At 44.6% G+C, this 26,402-nt stretch overlaps 1 protein-coding gene across 1 annotated transcript in view; it reads left to right on the forward strand.

Annotated features, from left to right (window-relative positions):
* LOC311046099 (collagen alpha-1(XI) chain-like) overlaps window positions 1-26,402 on the forward strand; it is a 135,426-nt gene that overhangs the window by 26,621 nt on the left and 82,403 nt on the right. Inside the window, exons 5-13 of the mRNA XM_084058223.1 lie at window positions 4,300-4,428; window positions 8,609-8,698; window positions 9,208-9,309; window positions 13,536-13,844; window positions 21,230-21,292; window positions 22,554-22,595; window positions 22,962-23,024; window positions 25,505-25,579; window positions 26,249-26,332. Of these exons, the coding sequence (XP_083914349.1) occupies window positions 4,300-4,428; window positions 8,609-8,698; window positions 9,208-9,309; window positions 13,536-13,844; window positions 21,230-21,292; window positions 22,554-22,595; window positions 22,962-23,024; window positions 25,505-25,579; window positions 26,249-26,332 (957 nt within the window). The remainder of the gene's footprint in view (window positions 1-4,299; window positions 4,429-8,608; window positions 8,699-9,207; window positions 9,310-13,535; window positions 13,845-21,229; window positions 21,293-22,553; window positions 22,596-22,961; window positions 23,025-25,504; window positions 25,580-26,248; window positions 26,333-26,402) is intronic.

Genomic DNA, 26,402 nt, shown 5'->3' on the forward strand with positions numbered 1-26,402 from the left:
AAGTACTCTGATTGGAAATATAGAGCTCCATATCCCAGACACACAGACATGAGTCATTCACACATTGCAGCTTGGTATCCATAGCTGCAGATTGCACAGGGAAGCCAATGCGCTTATTAGACCCCGGTCTTGTTTAGTTGTTCAAGGATGGAACATAGCCTACAGCAAGGCAGTGAGCTTGGATGTGATCTGCACCAGTGCTTCTCAACCTGTGGGTCAGGACCCCCAGGGTGGTCCCCACAGGATAATATAAGAACATTGTGAAAATAGCTGATCTACAAGCTCACAACGTCTCGCGTGAGCTTGTAGATCGGCTGTTTTCACAGTGATTATCTGCGGAACCGAGTCTAAATGTAATGCCTCACCTCCTACAATTCCAAGTGATTGTCAGGGTGGGGGGGGGGGGGGGTCCCCAGTTCAAATATGATTATTTTGGGGGGGGGGGGGGGTGGCCTGAAAAGGTTCACACAGCCTGGACCTGATGTGTGTCTGTGTTAGTATATATAAGTAACACCAACATGCACTGGAAGTTCTACTTCCAGTGTTCCATGTTACTTTAGTTACTAGTTACTTTGCAGATATAAATTATGATATTATAACGCATACATTAACCACTTCAGCCCTATTTTATACATAGGCTATTTTAAAATAGCCGATCTACAAGCTCACAACGCTTCGCAATGCGACGCGTTGTGAGCTTGTAGATCTGCTATTTTTTTTGTACTTTTACTTTTGGTACTTTAAGTACATTTTGATACCAATACTTTTGTACTTCTACTCTTCTAAGTACATTTTGAATTCTGGACTTTTACTTGTAACAGAGTAGTTCTACATTGCAATATTGACACTTTTACTTAAGTAAAACATTTGAGTACTTTTTTCCACCACTTGGATTCATGTGACTCCTCGTGCTCTCATGTTCTCTTCACCTCTTTTCTGTCTCGACTTTTCCCCTGTCAAAGTTGTTGTTGCTTCATGTCAGTTAACACGTGTTTGAGCGTGTTGTTGTGTGTCGCACGCGCGCCCGACATCGTGCGCACACGGTCCCTGCTAATAGATTGATTGCACTGTTAGACAGTGCGGCAGCCGGCCAGTCGATCGCACCGCTCCCCTGCCAGCTCTGAGCTTGAGGAGGAGCCAGCACGGTGCTGTAGTAGATCATCATCCCTGGAATCCCCCGGGAGGAACCTTCAGGATATGCCAGAGAGATACTCAACGTGACCCAGACACCGACATTATCTTCGCAGTCTCGTAGAAACCTCTTATCTCCGTACTTGTTAAAGTTTTTTCGTAACTTACTTCTGTGTCACGCCAAAGTAGCAAAAATACCCGATCTAAAAGCTCAAAACACGGTGGCATTGAATTTGCGACGTGTTTTGAGCTTGTAGATCAGCTATTTCTTTTTTTTTTTATTGTGAAAAGTAACAGTTCTGAACATATGAGGTTTTCACCAGACAGCAACAATATACAGTATGCAGGCCAGACAGACAGATGTGTGTGTGTGTGTGTGTGTGTGTGTGTGTGTGTGTGTGTGTGTGTGTCTGTGTGTGTCTGTGTGTGTGTGTGTGTGTGTGTGTGTGTGTGTGTGTGTGTGTGTGTGTGTGTGTGTGTGTGTGTGTGTGTGTGTGTGTGTCAGTGACTTAAATAATTGAGAGAGAACGTTAACTGGCTGAGTGATGGCGTGAGTGACGTGATGTGGGAGTGCAAAGAGTGGGAGACAGAGGAAGTGAGAAGCAAAAGTGATCTGAATGACAGAGAGAGAGAGAGAGAGAGAGAGAGAGAGAGAGAGAGAGAGAGAGAGAGAGAGAGAGAGAGAGGAAACAGAGATTGGGCACTCTATCAGCACACTATCCATCTTTAGTGAGATTAATGGCTCTTCCCTTATCTGGCTGTGACTTTGGATGCGCAGGTCCTAAACTATAAAAAAAACTATAAAGAGATAAGGACGTGCTGGAGCCAAGGCAGGCTACCGTAAATCTACATGACATTTACAACACACAGTTCTTTCTGTTTCAATTCCAGTCTCCTTTTGTTGTATAGTGGCACACATTGCATTGTTTGTGAGAACTGTGCTGTGCGAGCGAGTATGTGCGGAAATTTCTATCCAAGGTTGAAGTTTAGTCACGTGTTTCTGCAGATACATGATGAAATACCAAATGGAATGTTGTACAGATGAGGAGAGAGAGAGAGAAGAAAAAAGTTTGAAAGGTAATCATCTGAGCGCACATCTGTCTAATCCTTTGTATCCTTGGTGAGCGTGTACATGGATTATATGATGGAAAATATGAGATGTTTGTGGCGTTTGTGGTCACAGAAACAGGGTTAGCGTTACCGGCAAGCGTTATTACGGAGAGCCGTAAAGGCATTATTGGTCTATGTAAAAACCACCCCAATACCAGCAAAAATGCATGAATGACAAGCAAGCACAGTGTCATTCAATTTACGTCTCCCCCCAAAGCTAGAGGCAGTGATTCTTAATAGCTGCAGTATGAGGGTCGTAATGTGGGTTGAGCATGTTTGTGTGTGTGAAGTATATGTGTAGAGTACATCCATAAAACTCATGTATGTTGATGTGTACCGGCTGTCATTCATCAGGGCTGTGTCAAATACACCGGTGAGATTTACCAGTCAAGCGTGATTGCAGGACAGGGTGGGGGGGGGGGGGGTTGAATATTCAAATCCTGACTTTTTATGCTTAGTCGGGTGCCGGGTGTCGCGCACCGGTTGCGTTGTGAGCTTGTAGATCTGTGCTGTTTTCTATGAGTGACACCGGCCCGCAACCAAAGTATAATTCCGACTTAATGTCTTCCAGAGGGCTAAGCTTGTACAGATGCAGCCTCCTGTAATTTAATGTAATCTGCATGGATGTGTTTCCTCCTTTAGCCGGCCACCCGGTTCGCTTGCTCTGTCCCACCCCCTGGCCTCACCATCCCCCCTCTCCTCCTCCACCCCCCCCCCCCCCCCCACACCCCCTACAGCTAAACGTACCCTTAGTAAAAGTGTAGGGGCACTTATCTTATTTCCCCCGATTTGATTGTTTACGGTTGTTTAAGGTCGGGGGTGGGGAGGGTGAAAGCATTGTCCTGTAAATCCCCCGTTCCCCCACCTCCTCCTCCTCCCCCAGGGAGAGTCTCAGGTCAGCCAAGGTGGCCCTGTGGTACATGGCTGTAGTTAACATTCTCCACATCGGTGGCAACGAGAAGACGTTTCTGGTCTTTTGTAGAAATTCCTTGGGAGAAGATCATGCAAAAAAATAATATATAAATAAATAAAATAATATAAAATAAAAAAGGGGGGAAAAGGGTGCTTGGCTGGGGGACAAGGAGATCTAATTTCCTTTTCCAAAAGTTCATGAAAAACAGACGTCCTCTCAGATATTTCACATAAGTACAGACCCTTGGTTATTTATCTTCCCATTCCTGCAGCAGTAAAGCGCGACACTCGACGTCCCTAATGGCTGTGTGCGGGTGACTGTACAATAGTTGTCTTTCTGGAAAAGGCAAGACACCCCCTCTCCTTATTCCCAACATGCACATGTATACACACTCATGCCTGGTGTGTGTGCTTGTGTCTGTGTGTATATGTGCGTCACCTAAAGGCCAAACACCCCTTCCCCTTCACCCACTTGTATTTTCTTAGCTGGAAGGCCATGTCTGCTTCTTCTTGTGTCAGAGAGTGAATGGTCTGAGACAGAGAGGAAAACCGCGAGGATGGTTTAATGACAAAGCTCTGATTCATTCCTGCAGGGCTGGGAAACTACTTGATATTCAAAGGCTACCACTGCTGGTATGGTGCAGTTTGAATTATGTAGACTTATTGTTTTACCGTCACGTTCCATTTTTTCGCTAATAGAGGCCGATATTAGAGAGCCATCAGAGAAAGCGCGAAAGCAGACGCGCACCTCCTGGAATGCGTGCACCAGGGTTCAGTGCCCAATCAGAAGCGCATAAGCCACACCAAACCAAACAGAACAGAACCCTTGGCAGCGTTTGAGCTTGGGCCAGACCAAAAGTACATTTAGGTTTTTGCTCTTGAATGGGTACTTTAAAGCTGCCTGTTATTGCTTTTATTATTCTTTGACTGCTGTGAGTAAATTATTATAATTTTCTTGTACTTTTATTGTCTGTTCCCAGATTTTTTATTCGCTGCAAATCAGTTGCACGCCGATTTGCTCATTTTGAAATGAGCTAAATTCCTCAGGCTAAACAGAAACACTCTGTGTGGTCTAGACTGTTTAATCCAGTCCTGCTGAAGAGGGTGACTGACGAATCTTCTTCTTCCCCTTTCTCCTTTTCCCAGGGCGACATCCAACAGCTGCTCATCGTGGCCGACCCCCGAGCGGCATTCGACTACTGTGAACACTACAGCCCCGACTGTGAAACCCCCAACCACCATGACACCCCCCAGGCCCAGGAACCCGAGGACGAGGTCAGAGACTTGGAGGGGAGGCGGGGCAAGGGAGGTGGAATGACTGGGGTGGTTGAAACAGGAGCGAAGGCTGAAGGAATGGGGGAGGGTGGGATGGAGAGATAGCGGGGAAGGATGGTGGGAGGGATGGGAGGGAATGTGGGAATGAAGGAGGGTAGGTAGGTAGGAGGGAGAGAGGGAGGGTGGGAGGAGGTGAGAGAGCGGGGACAGAAGGAGGAAGAGAACAGACCTTTTGAAGGAAAAGGGGAAGAGGAGGGAAATGAAGGGAAACTTTGGGTTTGAGTGGAGACGGAGCTGGAACGCTTCAGGAGCAGAAGAAGAGTTTGACCCTTTCGGTATGTGTCATGGGACACTGTACACAGTAAAATCATGAATAAGCTCTAAAGTTTGTTACTCTCTTAGAAGGGTCAAAGAAGGGTCCACGCATATGTTCTTCAACATGTCCACAGCATAAACAGTTTGCAGCAGTCTGTGACAGGTAATTGGAGTAGCAGTAGGTTTCGCTCCGGTGTTTGTTTAAATCCGTGTTTTTACAAACTGCCAGCGTAGCTAAGCTAAATAATCTCTTCTAGGAATCTCTCAAACATTTGCTACAAACTTTTTTCTCTGGGCCTTAAGTTGTTCGAGGAGCATTAGGAATTATTGAGCTTCTCCCAAAACCCAGAGCTTTGTATTGTTTTATGCACTGCTCTATTGATAGTGACGCCCTTAATCAACACTAAACCTTGAGGTTTGAGATCATCTGCTTAATTCGAGTTTTACTACCATTGGCTTCACTGCGTCGCTCCCCGCCTCGAACTGGGGCATCTGTCAGCCAATTCTTCTAATTAAAATACAATGCTTTGTGTTGGGGGCGGGCCTGTCCTTTTTTAAAGTTATTTTGCTAGTTCGATTCCTTCTGCGGCTCTGACATTTTCCGTCAGTATTTCACTAAATAACTGATGAGCTCACACTGGAAACTTTTCCTTTCTCTCTGCCACGAAGTCTGAGCCCGCTTTGGAGTGGCCCCGTGATTTATATCTCTAACGAGTTCTGCAGGCTCTGTCCAGACTCCCAGGGAAATTTAAGCTTTTCCTTCCCCCCAGCTCGAATCCCAGTACCTGGAAAAGTAGACTTTAGATCCTTGAGTTTGTGAAAGAAAAGGAAAAAAAAAAAAGAAAAACTCTGAAGAGTCGAAAGAGTGATTCTTCTGCGTTTTTAAAAAACATTGGACTCGCGTCCCGGAAAATGTTGCTCCATCGCCATGCTTTTCCCCATGCGCCAAGACAAGAAGCTTGACTTCTAAACAGACAACAGGGAGCTCTTGGACTTCACTTTGCACGGAACATTGTAAATCGAACTTATTCTCACTGACCATTCTGTAAGTAGTTATTAATGGAATGTTCTCCCTGCTGCGTTCCAGGTACTGTAAGCGTCCCGTGCATATTTACGATAGCAAAACCGCTAACGAAACATCCCCAAGAAGCTAGTAGGCAGCCTAGAGACACGGTCAGGGAGTGTGACGGCTGACCCACCCCCCCAGCCCCTAAAGGTGGCCCCCTTAACCTCTGACCCCTGATCCTTTACAGTCGACAGCCACATGTCTGGAGTCGTGTTGTTTAAAGAAGAAAAGGGACTCAGGCACAGGGGGGGTGGGGGGAGGGGGGGGTTGTTTTTATGAGTGCACTTCAATATTTATGCCTTCAAAACCAAGACTGTGGTGACGGCCTTCAGCTTGGCCAAGCACTTCAGCCCTATAAATCTCACTCTCTCTCTCGCAGCTCCTCTCATCACTTTCTACATCTTTCTTTGTCTGTTTCTCATTCTCTCTCTCTCTCTCTCTCTCTCTCTCTCTCTCTCTCTCTCTCTCTCTCTCTCTGTCTCTCTCTCTCTCTCTCGCTGTCTGTCAGCCTGGGTTGGCCTGGCCAGCGACCTCTCTCTCAGGGCCAGTGGACAGAGGCCAGGCAAGCAGGCCGGCAGGCCGTAGGCCTTTTATTATTTTTACGGCTGGAGCAGCTATCTGGGGGCCAATATTTATCCCTGCTCTATTAAGAGGGCGGAATATCAGAGGCCGGTCTGTTAACTTAATCTTCCTATCTTCTATTTTGACTGGTCCCACTCCACCATGTGGAAGACAATGTTAAAGGGAGCCTCAACAAACAACGGATTAGATAGGAATGGGTTGATCACAGTCCTTGACATGGAGAGCAGCTGAGGAAATGTAATATGGACGGCAGCCTGTAATGGGACATTGATTATCCCATTGATTATCCCATTGATTATCCACAGATTTGCGGTTAATCAAGATGAAAGAATCTAATCAGAAGATGGGGAATCAAACACGATGACTTATGCCGTATGTGATCATGACATAGTTAATACGCCATGTAATAGCCAACTTATCTTGTAATTATGCCATAAATGTAATGAAATTACACCAAAAACGTGTCCACGCGCGGCCAGTGAGAACGGCTGCATTCATTAGCATGGAGCGTAACAAAACCAGCGTCTGTACTCCGTACGCTTACGCTTGCGCGTCCTGTGGGTTTCGTCCGTTAGGGTATACGGTTACACCTAACTTTGATTCAGCCTATGAGGCCGTATTTTTGCAATGGTTTTCATTGGGAACGGAGCCTTTAGTTGCACAGCTTTCCGTGTGAAAAGAAATGCTTCGTTCCCATTGAGAACCATTGCAAAACGACACAAAGTTAGGTGTGACCGTAGCCCCTTAGGGGTGATTTTGGGGGGAGAAAAACGCTTGACAGGGATGATATGTTCTGAGGATTTTAAACCACGCCAGCGGACATGTGGACAGGGACTTTGAGGGCCCCTCCTTTTTTTCCTCTTAATGATGATTTTTAATACCCTACCTCTGCATGTTCCCCATAACTGTTTACACGAGAACGTGCAGTTGGGAGGTTTCCGTTTTAAAGGGGTCCATTAGTGAGCGCCCGGGGGCATCGTTGGCATACTGTTGGACACTGTAGAGAGAGGAGATGAGTTTTCATTGGCACCACATTAACCTTCTAACTTCCTGTCTGAAGCAAAACAGGAATATTTATGACTGTTTGCTTAGTTCCAGGCATGAACCCCCTTTTACAGGTCATGTGAAGCAAAAGCGGGGTTCTGACAGAGGTGGTGGTGGTGGTGGTGGTGGTGGTGGGTGACGCTTGTTTCATGTCACCTTTTAATCCATTGGCGAAATATCTTGGTTTTACCATTATGGATACATTACAGTAAAATCCTGTGTACATTTTTCCATGCACCCCATTTCTGTACTCGGAGTTAAACGAACATGGATGGATTTTACTGTGTTATAGTTTGTGTAGAAATGTTTGATTTCTACGAAAGAGCATGGACACTAGGCCTTGGGATCTTTTGACAGTAATTAAAGCTGCAATCCGGAATTTATAAAAATGAAAAGAACAAAAAAAAACAGCAACATTACTTTAACCAATCTGTATGGAAGATAATGCTAATGCAATATAATTAGTACATCTGAAGTGGTTGGAGGTGGTCTCACTATACTCTTCCATTGAGACATTTAGACCCTGGTGTCAGATAAGACATCCTAGTGTTTGACAAGCAGCCCTAGCTAGCCTGAAGCTCATAAGCGCAATATCTCCTCAAGTGGGGATTCCCTCTTGGAAGAGTGGTAGAAGTTTGTTCTCTTACGTGGAAGCAATATGGCTCTATGCACAGCAGCCATATTGGGAATGAATTGGGCCCCTTCCTTCCTTCCTTCACAGGTGTTACCAATGATACTAATTAAGGCTCTCTTCCATTTAGTGTGGCACTGTGGTTGTCTTATTTTCAAGGACCCCCATAACTCTGAGAGTGTGCAAATGGAACCAAATGGACCCTTACGGGTCCATTTGGTTCCATTTGTACACTCTCAGAGTTACACACCCACCATAAGGGGCCATTTGGGAAACAAAATGGAGTGTTTATAGTGACCAGAACAGAGCCTTCATTAGTATCATTGGTAACACCTGTGAAGGAAGTAAGAAGAGGCCCAATTTCTTTCCAATATGGCTGCTGTGCATAGAGCCTATTGGGTTCCAATCACAGATCTAGACATAACAGTAACGGATTGCAGCTTTAACATGGCCATGTAAATAATGTACTAAATGTCTTTTAGAAGACATTGTACTGTAATATTTACATGTTTTGCACCATGTGTCCCTTTGTCTTCCTGTAGTATACTAACTATGACTATGGAGAGTTCTATGACTACAGTGAAGGAGGCGCAGCCACTGAAATCCCTGCGACCGAAGCAACCAAGACTGAGGTAACAAAACATAACATATACGCTGTTCAAAATTCTGAGTTTTACTTTAACTCTGAGAGTGTGAAATTGACCCTCAAAGTTAAATAAACACTCCGGATCTTACGGTGCCCTGTACTAATAAACTGATCCGTAGGACATGTTGTGAATGGTGCGCATGACACACAAACGCACGCACATGCACACACACCGCAGACACACACACACGCACACGCACGCGCACACGCGCACACACACACACACACACACACACACACACACACACACACTCTCACTCTTTCGCTCACCTCATCTCTCTCTTTCACTGTCTCTCCATCTTGTATAGATCTGCTTTTCTTTTTGCGTTACGGATGTCATGATGGTCATTTCATAATTTCCTGCCCCTTTTCAGTCATTTCATCCATTACAACTGTACGGTATATGACCAGGGTTAACCAAATGCCAGGTTGGAGAAGGGAAGTGCTATAGACAAAACTCAGCATTATGATGCATTGTTTTCTTTCTGATTTCAGACCAATGTGGGTGGAGAGTATTACAACGGTGAGTATGACTACGGAACCGGAGTGGACGGCAGCCCGCCTGAGACCCCCACCGACACCTCTGGACCCGGCCCGGTAAATTTTGTCCCATAATATACATGTTGATCCCACAAATACAGCACATGGGATCCATTCTCATCCCAGAGAAGTCAAATCAAATTATGTGCAGGCTTGCCCAACAAATAAGTGGCAATAATATTTAGCATTGAGTTCCTTGTTTATCTGACATTTCCTACATTGCATTTTAGCCAGCACATAATTTCTGAATAAATGAAACATCTGCATCCCTTAGAGGGAGCTATCTAGTATCAGAAACACTTAATTGGCAATTATTGGGTTCGTACAAGCCATTGTGGAACAATGCCCGGGTAGCTCATTCGGTAGGGAGTTTGCCTTTGGAATCGCAAAGTTCTGGAGTTCATCCCGCTGCACTGGCAGCTCAGCGCATGAATAGCATGGCTTGGGTAACTAAGACTGGGAAGGAATGGTACTGCAGGTGGTCCAGTGTATTGTAAAGGGGATAATCTCCCTCATTGCTCAGTTGCAGGATAACTGACAAATAAGCCACGCTCCGACCAACTTACTCACAAGGAATTAGCTTTGGCTCAGTGTTCCTTCACTAATCTAATTAAACACTGGCAGGTGTAGCACCTTACTGTCGTACCAGCTTCAGTTCACTGAAGTAATGCCAGACCCAGGTTGTAAATATGAAATGATGAAGTCAGTCTTCTTCAGTCTCGCCTGCATCTCATCAGCAGTGAAAGGGCATATTAAGGATTAATATGATCATGTGCACACAGAATGACTAAGCATCAGATGATGTCATATCATCAGTGTTTGGCCACATCTCTCCATACACTATATACCAGTGATTCTCAAACGTTTTAATTTCATAACTCCAAGAGTGTCCAATGGACCCGTAAGGGTCTATTTGGTTCCATTTGTACACTGTAAGGGACAATTTGGGAAGGATCCCCCGTCCGCAAGGAACCCTGAGGATCCCTGGACCCCACTTTGAGAACCATTGTTATATACAGTATAGTACAGTGCCTTCACAGCTATACTGTGTGCAATCGTTGGGAATTTCTTTTTTGTACAAAAAAACAAAAAAAAGTGACATACCGTATGTTTAGAAGAATATCATTGGACACTAGCTTGAAAATCCTTTGGTTTCTTGAATGAGGTGGTATCAGGTTTGGTGCAGGCCGGGGACAGCAAATATTTATATAGACTATGTATGCGGCAGAGAAGATGTTCTGACCCCACTGGGCTTATACATCCTCAAAAAATGTCCCACAAAAAAACAGAATTCTTTTTTTTAAGCCCATGACAATCTCCTCTGAAGGCGGAAACCCCACAACAAGGCCTCTCTGAGGTCAACCTGTTTACTTGACATCTTGATTTCCATCAGAAAACCCTGTCCCCATCAATACAACCTGGAAGGCAACCAAACCAGGAAAACGTTGTCATTTAATGAGCCATGACCAATGGAAAATCAGCAGACGGGCGAACCCCCCCTTCCACCCCCCCCCCCCCCCCCTTCCACCCCCATACCCCTCTGCTTCTCCCTCGTATCCTGAATTTGGCAGATCCTGTCTTAATTTGTGCTAAACCATCACATAAACCGGGAAATAATGAGGAACATTTGAGGGTTCAACTGAAACAATATGGCTGCTGCACGTTGCCAGCCCAAACGTCTGCCTCTTATGATGTACCTTGAGGTGGATAACACGTTGTAAGTGAGACACATGCGTTCATAGGGAGAGACAAGCCAGAGAGCTAACCAGGACATTATGTCCTGTCGCCCTGCGTAGCAACAACAGTTATCATGTTCTGAGATCAGTGGTGGAACGAAGTGCCTTGAGTTATTTTTTATTTAAGTAAAAGTATCGATACCACAGTATAGAAATACTCTGTAACTAAGTTTGACTTGAATTAAAATACAAAAGAATTGTCATGAAAATATACTTAAAGTGCCAAAGTAAACATACTCATTGTGCAGAATGTCCCATTTCACAAGTTTTCGTGAAATGTGTCAATCTTTCAAAATGAGTAGATCTACAAGCTCACAATGCGTCGCATCGCGACGTGTTAAGCCCTATTATAAGATAGGGCTTAATTTGTTAATGTATGTTTTATAATAATAATCTAAATCTACAAAGTAACTAGTAACTGAAGTTTTCAAAAATGATCGAGTAGAAGTATAAGCATTGAAAAATGGACATGCTCAAGTAAAGTAAAAGTACTTCAAAACTGTACTCAAGTACAGTACTTGGGTAAATGTACTATAAGATAATGTAAACTAACATGGAACAGTACATTATTTGCCGTTTGGTGGCTGCTTTTATCCGTGAGTTCATAAATCTTCAGTATGGGTGGCAGCCTGGGGATCAAGACCATGTTTTTTGCCCAGATCTATTTTTAATGCCCCCTTTTAATGCCCAAAAAGTGACAGAAATTATGAATGGTTCCAATCTGACAGCTTCTGAGCCAAACGTAATAGTTTCTTAGACTCGGAGCAAGTCATTAGTCAATCATTATGGTTTGCCTCATGTGCCATCTGGTGCAAAGTACATTATTCCTTCAAAATGTCATATCTTTATCCACTTGAACCCTAGCATCTGTGGGGGGGGGGGACATTTGCCAAAAATAGCAGATCTACAAGCTCACAACACCGCGTTGTGACCTTGTAGATTGGCTATTTTCAGCTAAGAGATTTGGTTTAGACTCGGGAACAAGAGCGAACCAAGTACAGAGCCAACTCGGGTCAGGTCTACTTTGTATCGAGGGTTTTAACTTAAGCGGTTAATGCCTCAGCTTTCGTACAGCTGGGTTACAGCTTCTTGACATTGCAGCAGCAAGACAAAATAGGGGGAAAAAAGCTAAGCTAAGGGACTAAATAAATAATAAATTACTAAATAACTAAAACATGACACAATAGTGTGTAGCACTCAGTGAAGTGATTTTGTGAGGTGGTACGGTCAGAACATAATCCCGACGACCCCCTAGTTTTTATAGAGAAAAAGAATAGAACAAAAGCTTAATGCTTCTTTAAAAAAGGTTGCTGGATATTGGGTGTCTGCTGTGGGATTAGAACCCATAACCCTGGTGGTGTTAGTGATGTATACCAGCCACTGAGCCATACAGGACAAGGAAAAGTCTCAGCGTTCTTGAACTCACTTCAACTGCTGTTGGTAATTATGCTATCCAAAAAAGGTTCCCTGTGGTGTGGAAGTTTTAACAGTCCCACATGGATGCAGCTGTAGATTGTGAATCAATGGATACAGAGTCGTAGAATAGACGTCGTGGTATGCATGCCATGCACACTGTTTATAAGCGATGTTTATGGTGGTGCTTATGGTTAAGCATCAGTGGCCTAAAATCCAAAGAAGCAAAGCTTTGCGACTGAAATATTGCCGGTTTGAATTCGAAGCGAGAAGCAATCATATCGTGACCTCGTTGGCCCGTTTGGAACATGGAAGAAGCCAGTTGTCGTGAATTAAGATCTAATATCCTTTGATGACATGAACTAATGACATGTTTATTGTTAAACATGTGTGTGACCCGTTACTGTTTGAGTGTCTACTTTCTGAAGTGTATTGAGTGCATGACCTTCATGCGATCACTTTCAGAATGAATGTGGTATGCTCTGCAGTGATTTACTGATATCTTATTTTCAGTACGAACGTTGTATACTCTACAATGATTAACTGATACGTTATTATTTTAAGTATGAATGCTGCGTATGATTTACTGATATCTTGCATCTCCTTCCTTTAATACTGTCCACATCCATCTGTTTGGGATAACACAGACGCTGTTACTTTTCAACAAAACACATTATTTTTCCTTTTTTTGAGAAGTGACATAAATGTGCGTTACTCCCAACCAGACGCACACGGATGAGTTGAAAATGGCAGAACATTCCTGTGGGAAATTTCAAGTCTAAACTAATTTGTACTTTGTCGCGTGACGGTGTCCAGTGCCAAGAAAATAGCAGCTCTAACAAGCTCACAGCATGTCGCATCGCAACGCGTTGTGATCTTGTAGATCTGCTATTTTTCTGCACTGACACCGTCGTACGACAAAGCCAAAGATCAGGCTTTAAATCTAGTCATTTGGCATAGTTAAACATCTGCAACGATGCTTTAACTGTGAGTCACGACAACAAAATCATGTGAAAGTTGTCCAGTGAAGCTATTCACATGTTTTGATCTCACTAACCCTGACCTCCATGTTCCCTTCCCTCCCCTCCCGCCTCGCCTCGCCCGACCCGTCGCACTACTTGGATCCGATCCCAGAACTACGAGGAGGAAATCGTCGACGATTACATCACCGGAGTGGAGCAGGTGGGGGCGGAAACTACCTCTGCCCCGGAGACGCCGGCGGCCCCCGTCGACACGGGCAAAACAAACGTGGACCCCGGGACCGACGCGTACGACTTTAAGGAATACGACCTGAAGGAATACGACACTACGGCGCTGGACAAGAAGCAGTACGAGTACGGCGATTACGGCGACTATGGAACAGGAGGAGCCGCCGAAGTCAAGCCTACCGCCTCGGTGTACGAGGATGAGTTGCCCGCCGAGACTGACTTCAGAGAAAGCAACGTAAGTTGGTGGTGTAGGGCAGTGGTTCTCAAACTTTTTCATGTCAAGGACCGCCAAATTAATAATGTATTTGCCTGTGGACCCCCATCGGAAATATTTTGTGCCAGGAGTCAGAATCTGAATCAGCTTTATTGTCATATCACAGGTTCACTGGTGTAAAACACTGGGTGAAATTCATTTTGTGAGAGCTCCATCATTGTTGTTATTTCCAGAAAGAGAGAGAAAAAAAACCCTTACAAGTTCTTTGTTGTTAAAATGAAAAATAATCTTTTTTTTTTAAATAGCAGATCTACACGCTCACAGCATGTCACGATTTAGCGCGTTGTGAGCTTGTAGATCGACTATTTTCCAATGTACAGTATATACTGTAGGGTTAAAGTGGTTAAACTCATTTTGCTGGGGATCCTCCGGAAACCCCCTCAAGGAACCCTGGGGGAACCCGGACCCCACTTTGAGAGCCGCTGATGTAAGGGGGGAGGGTCGCTGCAGGAATGTGACACACAGCAAAATCCTGAGTGTCCATTTAACGGGAGCGTACTCAAGTTCCCTCAGCCTTATGTTCCCTCAGCCCTATGTTCCCTCAGCCCTATGTTCCCTCAGATTAGTAAAATGGGGAAAAGTTTTTGCTCCTGTTTGTTCATAAATTTGACTGTCTGTCTGTCTGTCTGTCTGTCTGTCTGTCTGTCTGTCTGTCTGTCTGTCTGTCTTTTTACCTTTATTTATCCACGGTAGGTATACTGAGCACGAGAGCTCTTTTTCAGCATCGCTCTGCTTCACATTCACACAGACAAGCGCACATTAAAACCTGGGAGCTGCCCAGTAGCCCTTCAAACGAACATCCTATTAATAAGCATTAATTATTAGTTAATAAGATAACTGTAAGTGCTTATTAACTTTATTATTTGTTAATAAAAAGATATATAATTGTTTATAATAATAATGATAATACTATTAACAAGCATTCATTAACAGTTAATAAGTTACTTATAAGTCCTTGTAAGATGCTTAACAATGCTATTATAAACATTATATAGCTTTATTAACAAATAATAAGTTGCCTTAGTAAGGCAACGTTAATAAGGCACTTATTAAGTCCTTATTAAGGTTATTAAGGCTATAAATGTCTTAATAATAGCATTGTAAGCAGTTTTATTGTTAGGGTTAGGGTTAGGGTTATTATAACATTATAACTTTGAAACACTTTTTCGCTTCCGTGTGCACCCCAGGTGCCAGTCTTTGCGTTGCTTAATTCAGTATTTAGATATTTGATATTCATTTTTATCAGACACTCCCCCTTCCTATACAAACCCATTGTAACTTCAAACTCCATTTTAACCATGTTAGATTCATTGAAAACATGTCCTTTGTTCTGGTGACTCATATTGTTCGAGAGAGGGACATATTTTCTAGCCTGGTAAACCCTCCCTCCGGAAATCTCATTTCCATTTGATTTCAGGAGTGAGTCTGGGCTGAACCGCCTTTCTGCAATATTCGCTCTCTACGCCGAACTGACGAGCCTATCAGCGTCGTCGCACATCGTTCTGTGATTGACAGCGACAGTTGGCCAATCAGGTGGCGAGTTCGAGTGAGCCCGAATGAAGCCGAGTGCAGCCTGACTGGGGTCGACAAAAAACGAACGGCAGCCATTGTTGTTTCTGCGAGTGCCGTGACTTCTTATTTTCGGTTTTAAAACGGTCTCAAACTTCTTTTTTGAGGCACGGAATTTACTATTAAGATATCGTTTGGATAGAATTTAGTTGTTTAACTTCATATATGTGGTCAATTAATCATGACAGAGCCTATTTAAAAATATAAATTTAGAGAACCGGCAGGGGCGGGGAGTGACACGCATGTATCCCAATAAGGCAACCTATTCTGGGCATGGCCGTCCCAAAAGTCCCGTTGCGTCACATAGTCTGGAGGTCGTCAAAATGAACTGCTGATTGGCTGAAGGTGAAAAACGATCATTGGTTGAAGGGGTTGTCAGTCAACGGTATTACTCCCGCCCAACTCCAGCCCACAGCGAATATTGCAGAAAGGCGGTTCAGGCCAGACTCACTCCTGAAATCAAATGGAAATGAGATTTCCGGAGGGAGGGTTTACCAGGCTACATATTTTCTTGTTATCATTATATATAAGTTTGTTTTCTTTTTGTATATATAAAAATAAATGAAAAACATTATTGAAAAAACATTGCTTCTCACGAATAAGCAGGACAATATCAGTCACCAGAACCGAGAACTGGTGTTTGAATTGAGTCTAACATGGTTAAAATGGAAGGGGGCGTCTGATAAAATGAATATCAAATATTTATACTGAATCAAGCAACTGACCCCAGAAGTGTTTTAAGTGAAATAACCCTTTAAGAGCATTAAATATAAGCCTTAAAGTGGGAATAATGCCTTATTAAGGTTAATAAATCATTTTTAGGCTCTGTGCATAACTGCAGCCCTGGGTTGCTGGAAGGTGGCATACCTATTTCCTGTTCCGGTTCATTTTCAAATAGCTTTCATTTGATTGGCTGATTTCATATTTGATAGATTGCAGTCGAGCCAATCATATGAAGCTATGGTGAAATTAACCGGAACTGGAAGTGGATCTGGCAGCTTCTGGAAACCTGCAGAGCCTATTATGCACTTATTGACAGTTAACTTTGATTTTTGCATCTACCTGGTCTAAAGTGGGAACAACGTCTTATTAAGGTCAACAAATCTCTTATTAACAAATCCTTTATTATGCACAGTTAACTATGCCTTTTGCATATACCTAGTCTAAATCATCATGCATCATTGCATCATTGGCTCGGCTGCAATCTATCAAATGAACCAATGAAATCAGCCAATCACATTACGCTATCGGAAAATGAACCGGAACAGGAAACAGGCATGACACCTTCAAGAGACACCCAGGACTACAGTTATGCACAGATTCTAGAGAGGATGTATTAGCCTTAATAAGGCATTGTTCCCACTTAAGACCAGGTAGATGCAAAAATACCAGTTAAAAGGTTAATAACTTCATAGTTAACCGCTAATAAATGCATAATAAAGTAGAAAAAGTGCTCATCGGAGCACAGGTCTCCGCCAGGTGAGGTAGGTTATTGTGGGCCAGCAATGTTCAGAATTCGCCAATCAGGATGCAATATGGAAAATCGGACAGAGCCGTCTTGATTACTTGACTATTGAGATAATGTGTACCGATTTGGTTGGTTTGGACAAAAACTTTAGGAGTAATATAAAGAAATATGTTTTGCTAAAATCTGCTTCCTGGTGGCGCTATAACAGGACGATGTGAAAAGGGTGGCATTTCTTCCTCGGCCTAGTGGGAATGTGCGTGCAAAGTTTCACAGCAATCGGACACTGCGTTTACGATTTGAGGCATTTTGTTCAAAACGGGCCACTCTTGCAAATTTAGATGCCAATGTTAAATGTTGGGGAAAATGCATTGCAGAGGTTGTTCCTTGGCCTCTAGGGAGTGTGTATGCAAAGTTTCACGCAGATCGTTGCAGTTATAGGTAAAAACATGAATCGGCCTGTTACAGCGCCACCATGTTGATTCGAAAAAATTCAAGTGGCATTTCTTCCTCGGCCTAGTGGGAATGTGCTTGGGAAAGGTACCTTATTAACTGTTAATTCATGCTTATTAGGGTCTAATGATATGACAATACGTGTATTAATGCAGCACTATGTAGTTTGGGGTATCAGTGACCACTTTGGACACAAATAACATGGCAACCAACGTCTTTGACTTCATTACCTAAGAGTCTCTGCAAGCATGTCCGGCGAGGACGTGCTGTGATTGGCCAGTCTTTGCTTTGACTGGCAGTTATGCCTTGGCAAATGCCAGGATGAAACTCATTGTCTCCCCTATACGTAGTAATACAGTCAAGCCCCTAGCAGGGGCTGTAAATGTATGGAAGGATGATTGTTATTGCTTAAACATAACTTTATAATTTAGTGGGACATAATATGCTATATAGTTGTTAAAACGTTACATAGTGCTGCTTTAACTCATATACTGCCTAGAACGACTAAAACGACTTCTGTCCATAAGCCATGCCTGCCAAGAACGACTAAAACGACTTTTTAAAAAATTTAAAAAATTAAAAAAATTTTTTTTTTTTTTTTTTTTTTTTTAGATTTTTTTTTTTTTTTTTGACCCAAAGACCAAGGAGATATGATTTTTCGAAGATATAGACTCCCATCCACTTCCTTGTTAACTTAAAACTTAAAAATTCTGTATCTCGGCTCCTGAGTACTTTTTTTTTTCAATGAAAAATATGGCAGTGTTCAAACGCAGCCAGAATAATTCTGGCAGTGAATGAGTTAACAATGCTATTATAAAAAATATAATACATTTTTATGACATGCCGCTACTTATATTAGCGAAGCGCCACAATCGCGAAGTATCGCTTGGCCAGGTCCACCGTAACTAAACCTGGAATAAATAGATGTTTCAAAGACTTTAATGACATTCCTAGCGTGGGGTTTCTTTGTGGTGTTTTTCGCTGTGAGCACTTTCACTTCTCATGCTTTTGCACTGACCGAATGGACACTTTTTGGATTGGCATTGCACTGTTTTTTTATGACGAGCTACGGTGTGACACTTACGAAGCACTGACTGTAATGGACACTTTATTAGTTTTTATCTCCGTTTACCGTTGCTCTGTATTGTTGATGCTTCTTGTTTTTTTTCTTTTTGTCTTGTATTGCTGTACACAACCGTACTTTTTATTTTTCTTACTCTTTACTTGTAACCTTAACTGCTGTGCCGCCTCTGGGCGACTAAATTTCCCTCGTGGGATACTAAAGGTATCTATCTATCCATCTATCTGTAAAGCTCAGCCAATCAGTGAGGCTGATGGGTCGGGTTATCCAATCAGGGATGGCGGTGCGCACATAACAAACACATTGGCGCAGCAGCACAAATGTGACACGAAGAACTGCCACTTGGCACTACACACATCGGCTCACACACACACTGAGTTTCAGGTCATTCGGTTGACGGTCCCCGAGGTATGCCCGGAACATGCTGACTTTTGGGGTGACACCCCGGGTAGAACTAGCGCCCCCAAAATCTTTTTGTTAGGGATAGAGGGAACATAAGGCTGAGGGAACATAGGTATGACCCCCATTTAACTCTGCAGTGGAGAGAGCTGCCCTGGCCTGGATGTTTTCACTGACCTTTTAGTTTGTTGATGCTTAATGGTGACTGGATGTAGCTGGGGGCATTTCATGCAAGCACACACACGCACCTAAGCCCACACACGCACCTAAGCACACACACACCTAAGCGCAAATGCAAGCAAACTCTCTCTCACACACACACAAACACACACACACACACACACACACACACACACACACACACACACACACACACACACACACACACACACACACACACACACACACACACACACACACACACACACATACACACACACACACAGTCACACACAGTCACACTCACAGTCAGTCACAAACACTTTTATCTCTGTCTCATCTCCATATAAATAAACAGATGTTGACTCACACACAGAGGCACGGACACAAATCAACATAGGCACACACACACACACACACACACACACACACACACACACACACACACACACACACACACACACACACACACACACACACACACACACACACACACACACACACACACACAGTCACTCACACAGTCACTCACAAACACTTTTATCTCTATCTGATCTTCATACAAATAAACAGATGTTGACACAGCTGTCACAATTGACACCCCCTCCCTGACCTCTCGACCCCATTGACCCCCCTCTGTTTATGAATCACATTCTCCATTACCGGTCCATCCATCCATCCGTCCATCCATCCATCCATCCATCCACGTTATCCGAGCCCAAGCGATGACATAGCAAAAATGTTTATCTCATGGAAATTCCATGGAGAAAAAAAACATTCAAACATCTTAAAACCGCGGATCGACGAGTCATCCCGGCCCGCCGTGGCCTGCCTAACCGCAGCCCACCCCCCCAATCCCCCCCTCCCTCGGCCCCGGCCCCCCTCAGGCTCCTCCAGTCTCAGAGGCAGGAAGCGGCCTGATCCCCCCGTCTGGATGTGGTCTGTACTGAGTCTGTCTGAGTTCATCCTGCACTGCGCTCCAGCAGCACTTACAGGCCCTGCGTCTTCCAGAACCACTTTAAACCTGCCATGCAGCGTCCCTATTTTGGGCATGTCATTACAGGCCAAATTTGTAAGATTATTCCTTTACCCATTAAGACCTGAGCCCATGAAATTTCTTTTAAATCAGTAGTTCTCAAACTTTTAATTTACCCCATAGTATTTTTGGCCGTGGACCCCCCCCCCCCCCCCCTTTTTGTGACAGGGAGACCCCAGAAGAGAAGATTTGTGTTAAAGAATTCACACGCTGTTTTTGAGAACCCCTTCTAAACTTAACCCTAACCCAAGCTCACAACCGTGACATGTTGTGAGTTTGTAGATCGGCTATTTTCACCATTCATTGTACGACTAAAGTATTTAGGACTCAAAGCTTAAGACATTATTCTAATGTATCTGTATGGTAGAGTACGTGAATACAATATAACCAACACAGCTGTGGTGGTTGTAGTTGGTCTCCCTGCTCTTCTATTGAGAAATGTATGTCCTGTGGTCGGGGTAGGACCACTAGTGGTTGACAAGTGGTATTGCATGAAACCCAAATGTGCTCTCTCCCTTTTTTTTTTCTTTTTTGCGATGGCACATGGGACCCAGCTTTAAATGCCAGTTATGACATGAAAGTTACGGATTGCAGCTTTAAGTGGATAATGGACACTTGAAAAGAGGTTTCTTCTCATTGGCTATCCTCAGTGTAATGTCGGGGGAGGGTTTTTCAGACCACTGTAGGTGGTTAGTGAATTCCTCTTGTGTGAAGTCACTGTATTATGGATAGTGTCAGGTAACGACCTCTCACATTTACGCACAGTTGGGGTCGTTTCTTTTTTCCCCTGTTTTCTTTTTTTTTCTTTGTTCAATTGCCGGCTTGCTGTAAACTTAATAAATAGGAGTCAGCCCCAAAGCCTAAATTATAGCTTCTCTTACAAAATGGTTGTTGGGGTTGAATGTTTTTTTTTCCCCCTTCTTTTTTAATTAACGGCAAAAAGTGCTTAACTCTGTTCAAGCATGCGTGGTGCTAGTAAGGATTCTGCAGCGGTTTTCTCATAATAAGTGACCTCTGTAAAAAAAAAAAAAAACACAGGAGACACCCATATGGGCAGAGCGGCCATTGCTTGTTTCCTGGTGTTACCTCATGCGGTCAGTGGTTTCTATAACCGTGGGTGCCCCACCTTCAAAGGAGAAAGGCTGAGTCATCACTAATACCTGCTCTGTGTTCTTTCTCCATAGGTGGGTGGAGGCAGCTACCTGGGGGAGAAAGGGGAGAAAGGTGAACCCGCCATCATTGAGCCTGTAAGTGGGGTTTTGACATATGGTACAATGTTGACATAACACACATTATAAATGGTTATAAGTGTATTATTCATTTTCCTGTTTCTTTTTAATACATATACAGTATATATATATATATATATATATATATATATATATATATATATATATATATATATGTCTGTCTGTCTGTCAGGCTGCATAGCTATCTAGCTCCTCCTACCTACCTGTCTGTCTATCTGTCTGTCTGCCACTCTGTCCGTCCGACCATCTGTCTGTCGATCTATCTGTCTGTCTGTCTGTCTGTTAGCTATGTCTAGCTACCTTCCCTATACATGTCTGTCTTTCTATCAATATGTCAGTCCATCTGGTTCTGTGTCTGTCAACACACTTACATTTATTGTACAGAATGCCTTGCCTAGTCCAAAGACTTTGATACCAAGAAAGGATCTATAACAATTGCATGCAGTGATTTATACAGGCCCATAAAGAGCCCATATCAAATTCCATGCATATTTTGAGTTCAGTTAGAGCCCTTCTTTTATTGGTACACTGTAAGTCGGATGCGTGTCGTTCACACAAGAGAGGGTCAACCATACAAGATTTGGGGCCCTAGCTTCCTGTATTTCTCCCATTTCAACCAGAACAATAAAAAATGCCTGCAGACACAAGCCACAGCCTCCCACAGTGGGTGGGAATTCTAAGCCGTGCCCATTATTATCTAGCTTAATCCGCTACAGCCAATGGTCACGTCCCAATTTTCTTTTTTCTTGTCTTGGGCTAAACAAGATAAAGAGTACATATCGTGGCAGACAAACGACTTGTTCCCTACAGAAAATGTCACAGCACTTTGGTTCTCAGAGTCGCCATCCTATATAGTTCCCTGGCTAAACGACAAAGCAACTGAAATAGCAGCTGTACTTACAACGTCTCCGCTCCTGTTCCACCTCCCCTGCCCTCCACCACCACCACCACCACCCTACTACTACCCTCACCACCTTGGCTTCCCGTCAGCATGTGATGTGGCCACACACGCGTTATAGCATCATTATATACGCCTGCTATATACTGTGCACACTGAAGTATTGTTAAGTGCAGCTTGTATCTATAAGTAAACTCTTTAGGATCAAACTCAAACATCTCTCAACAGCTCTCTGGGCTCGCAAAGTCTGTTTTTTTCCCCCCTCTTTCTTTCCATTCTCTCGTTGCCTGTAGATTTACTGCCTGCCCCTAAATGCTACTGTATCCCCCCCTCACCCCCCCTTTTTTTTCCTTTTTGCAGGGGATGCTTATAGAAGGACCCCAAGGACTGCCTGGCCAACCAGTGAGTATCACGTTCTGCCTTCTGCCTGGTTTCCACACATGTAGAACAGCTAGAAACTAGTGGGGGGGTGGGGGGGGCTGAGGGTCTTTATGGAAAGAGCGTCAGTGCCGCTCAGCTGTGAAGCTTGAGTCGAGAGAGACAGTGAGAAGTGAATGTGTGTGTGTGTGTGTGTGTGTGTGTGTGTGTGTGTGTGTGTGTGTGTGTGTGTGTGTGTGTGTGTGTGTGTGTGTGTGTGTGTGTGTGTGTGTGTGTGTGTGTGTGTGTGTGTGTGTGTGTGTGTGAGTGTGTCTGTGTGGTGGGGGGATCGGCTGGGCTGTGGTTTGTGATATTCTTAAGTTAAGTCTGTGTGATTGTGTGTGGTTTCAGGGTCTCCCCGGTTCCTCAGGCCTGCAGGGCTCCCAAGGTCCCCACGGAGATCATGGCGAGAGGGTAAGTGAGAGGCTGGGCGGCTTTTCAAGAGTCATTTCCAGATGTTTTCTGGAAAAGCTCTTGTTTTGTCCCCAAACTCGGTACCCACCAGCAATGTTATTGAATGCCCTGCCTCCATTCATACAGTACATTCATTACCCCAGACGCAACGACCAGTCTTATACCTTCCGTCATAGCCTGATATGAGCCAAGAAGCACAATTGCTGTGGCCCAATGAGAACGCAAAACATAGCCCAAATTACTCGTATAAGAGCGAGAGACCCTCGGAATAATGGCTCTAATTTTTTTCCCTGCGGGCCATAATTGATGCAAAATGCACCAAGAAAATACCCAAATTTTAGCTCTTAAAATGAGCCATCCATCTCGCTTTGGAAATTAGGAGAGTCAGCAGAGAGTCGGCAGAGAACAGTGCTTCTGTTGTTATCCCACTGTCTTCTCCCTCGTTGGCAGGCGGTGGAGTAAAGCCCCGTCGCCACAAAATAAGTATCGCAATTGGACACAGCTTGCTACTGCAGCATATGCGACGCCAAGGAGCCAGATATGCCCATAAACTGTCAATACCCAAAAACACATCGAGACACACAGTCACATTGTTATCTCACATACTTGTGCATTTTGAACTCCAAAGAGAGGAGTGGCGAGAGGGGAGTTGGCTGTAAAGTATGTTGACGCCTGAACCTTTTCTCAAGCCTCCTTGTGTCTCTCCCGCGCTGTGGGATTCTGCTCATTTAGTTGATTGATTGGAGGACGCGGCGTAAGTACCCGTCCCCCGATGCACAGAGCTGGATCCCAGCTTGTTTTTGTCTCAAACTGTGGCGACCCGCGCTGCCAATACTCCTACATCACTGCTATCCCCCTTCTACCTCCTTCCTTCTCCCTGTTCAGCCTTCCCACATAGGGGGGGCACTTGAACATACCGTACCGTGGCAGGACAGCGCTTTAGCTTCAGGGAGGTCAATGTGATCAGGATCCAATGAAATATATAGCGCTTAAGTTGTTAAAAAAAGTGTGAGTTGTTTGCGTCTCAAGCACGTGCATGGCGACGCCCCCATCGCTTTCATTGGCTACGTTGTCCGCCCTTTTTTCCGTTTACATTATGACGGCAGCTAGCTAGGCCGCTAATGTCTGTCATTTGGAAAGAAGTGATGAAATATTCCGTCCACCACGGCTTGCCAACTCAGACCTTAATTGACGTCGACGCGCGAGGCCATCAACTGCTTGGCGCGGGGCGGGCACACACTCGCCATACCCACACACTCGCCTACACACACACACTCGCCAACACGCACACACTCGCCTACCGGCTAGCTCAGGTCCCGCCTCACGAGCCTCAAGGTCTCAAGGCCTCACTGTGTCTGCCTTGCTGTCAAGTGATGAGAAAACTCACCACGATGGGGGTGTGGTTTGCAATATTTTCTGGTGTAAAAGATGCACGTGTCAAGCAGAGGTCACCCAGGTTCTCACGTTCACACACACATGTGCACACACACACACACACACACACACACACACACACACACACACACACACACACACACACACACACACACACACACACACACACACACACACACACACACACACACACACACACATTTATTTACATAATAGAGCAGATATCCGTCATTTTCCCACCGTGAGCAAGCTAACATAAGCCATCCATGCGGTATCTCCGTGAGCATTGGGTGGCGCTGTGTTTTACCATGTATGACACGGCAGTGACGAGAAACCGTTTACCCCCTCCAGGAAGGCAGCGGGGGCACTCGACACATGGCAACCATTTTTTATCCAGCAGTCTGAGAGTGTAATTGCGTGACGAGCCTACTAAAAGACATCCTGGCTTCTCTGATATTAGAGAGACGCAACTTTACGATCGTTTGGTTTTATACTCATTGCGGGCCAGGCTAAACCACCATTTTACCATCTGTTTGCGCTAACTGATTTTCGCCATCACTACTGCAGCCGAATGGTCATGCAGGGACACTTAATGCCGATTCGCTGACTACCAATACTGCGTTTTATGAATCCAGCTCGATGCTGTCCTGCAATTAAGTGGCTGGCTTACGATGCAAAACCATGCTTTGTTGTTGTTCCGCTTCGTCGACGTTGGAAGGAGGTTTATGACAGTGACCGGTCTCGCCGGATATTATGGCAATCTGGACAAACAGCGGTACACTATGTTCTCTAGCCAGCCTAGAGGCTCTGCTACTTGGCCTAGCGACAAAAAGCCACCTGTGGAAAACCTCAAACGCTCAAAGTAGGGGGTGAAGCTGTACTCTCACTTTTTTCCTTGTTAGCTACTTAGGAAAAGACGGCCAGATTAGACCTGTAACTTTTATAGGGGAATGAGCCACAACAACAACAATAACACATGCCCACACAGCATATACCACCTGCATAACTGTGTTAAAGCATTACCATTCAGAACAAGAATAACCATCCGCCTTGTCTCCGTCTTTGTCACTCTCTCGCTTTCCCAGGGTCCTCCCGGGCGTCCCGGCCTTCCCGGTTCAGACGGTATTCCTGGTCCTCCAGGTACAATTCTGATGCTGCCAGTAAGTTCCCGTTCCCGCCCGCACCACGACCTCCCATATCCACCCACTCACCCAGCCGAGCTGTCAAGTCTGTCACACGGTTCCCTCACATCATAGCTCAGTTCCTCTGCCACCGGAAGACCGCAAGCAGCTCACTTCATTTTAGCCAGTTATATAGTCTGACAGCATCACCAGCAGGCCAAAGTATCTCTACTAGTCTTATTTGCTCTGAGTCACAAATCACCTGCCTTGTAAATGTCAGCCAGCGCAATGGAGTGGAACAAGTGATGGAGGCCTTGGAAAGCTTTGCGACACCTAATAATTGTGTGTGTGGGTGTGTGTGTGTGTATGTGCAAGTATGCATGTGAGAGTGCGTGCTTGTATGTACAGTATTTACCTGTTCTGGGCGCAGTTCGGTGTGTGTTTGTGTGTAGGAGTTTATGTGACTGAACAAGCGGTGTTTATGCATGTGCACTACATGTTCCTGTATGTGTAGCTGTGTGCCGTGTGCACAGTGACAGCTTTACAAGTGACACAGTGTTAGAACACACACACACACACACACACACACACACACTCACCAGGGGGGGGGGTGTAAGCCAACAGGAGTCGTCTCCTGCCCTGTTAAACCGAGACAACTCCATTTGTTTCTATTTGTGTTCCCTCTCGTTGTGCCGCTGTGGCTGACAGTTCCGTGCCGGAGGAGAGGCGCATAAGGGACCTGTGGTGACGGCTCAGGAGGCCCAGGCGCAGGCTATTCTGGCTCAGGCTAGGGTAAGTATATGTACTGTACCGTAATGTATGTCTATGATGAATGGCTTCTCCATCGGCGCACCCCGCTCCG

Source organism: Gymnoscopelus microlampas (genome assembly GCF_963454915.1).
Source record: "Gymnoscopelus microlampas genome assembly, chromosome: 5".
Taxonomy (NCBI): Eukaryota; Metazoa; Chordata; class Actinopteri; order Myctophiformes; family Myctophidae; genus Gymnoscopelus; species Gymnoscopelus microlampas.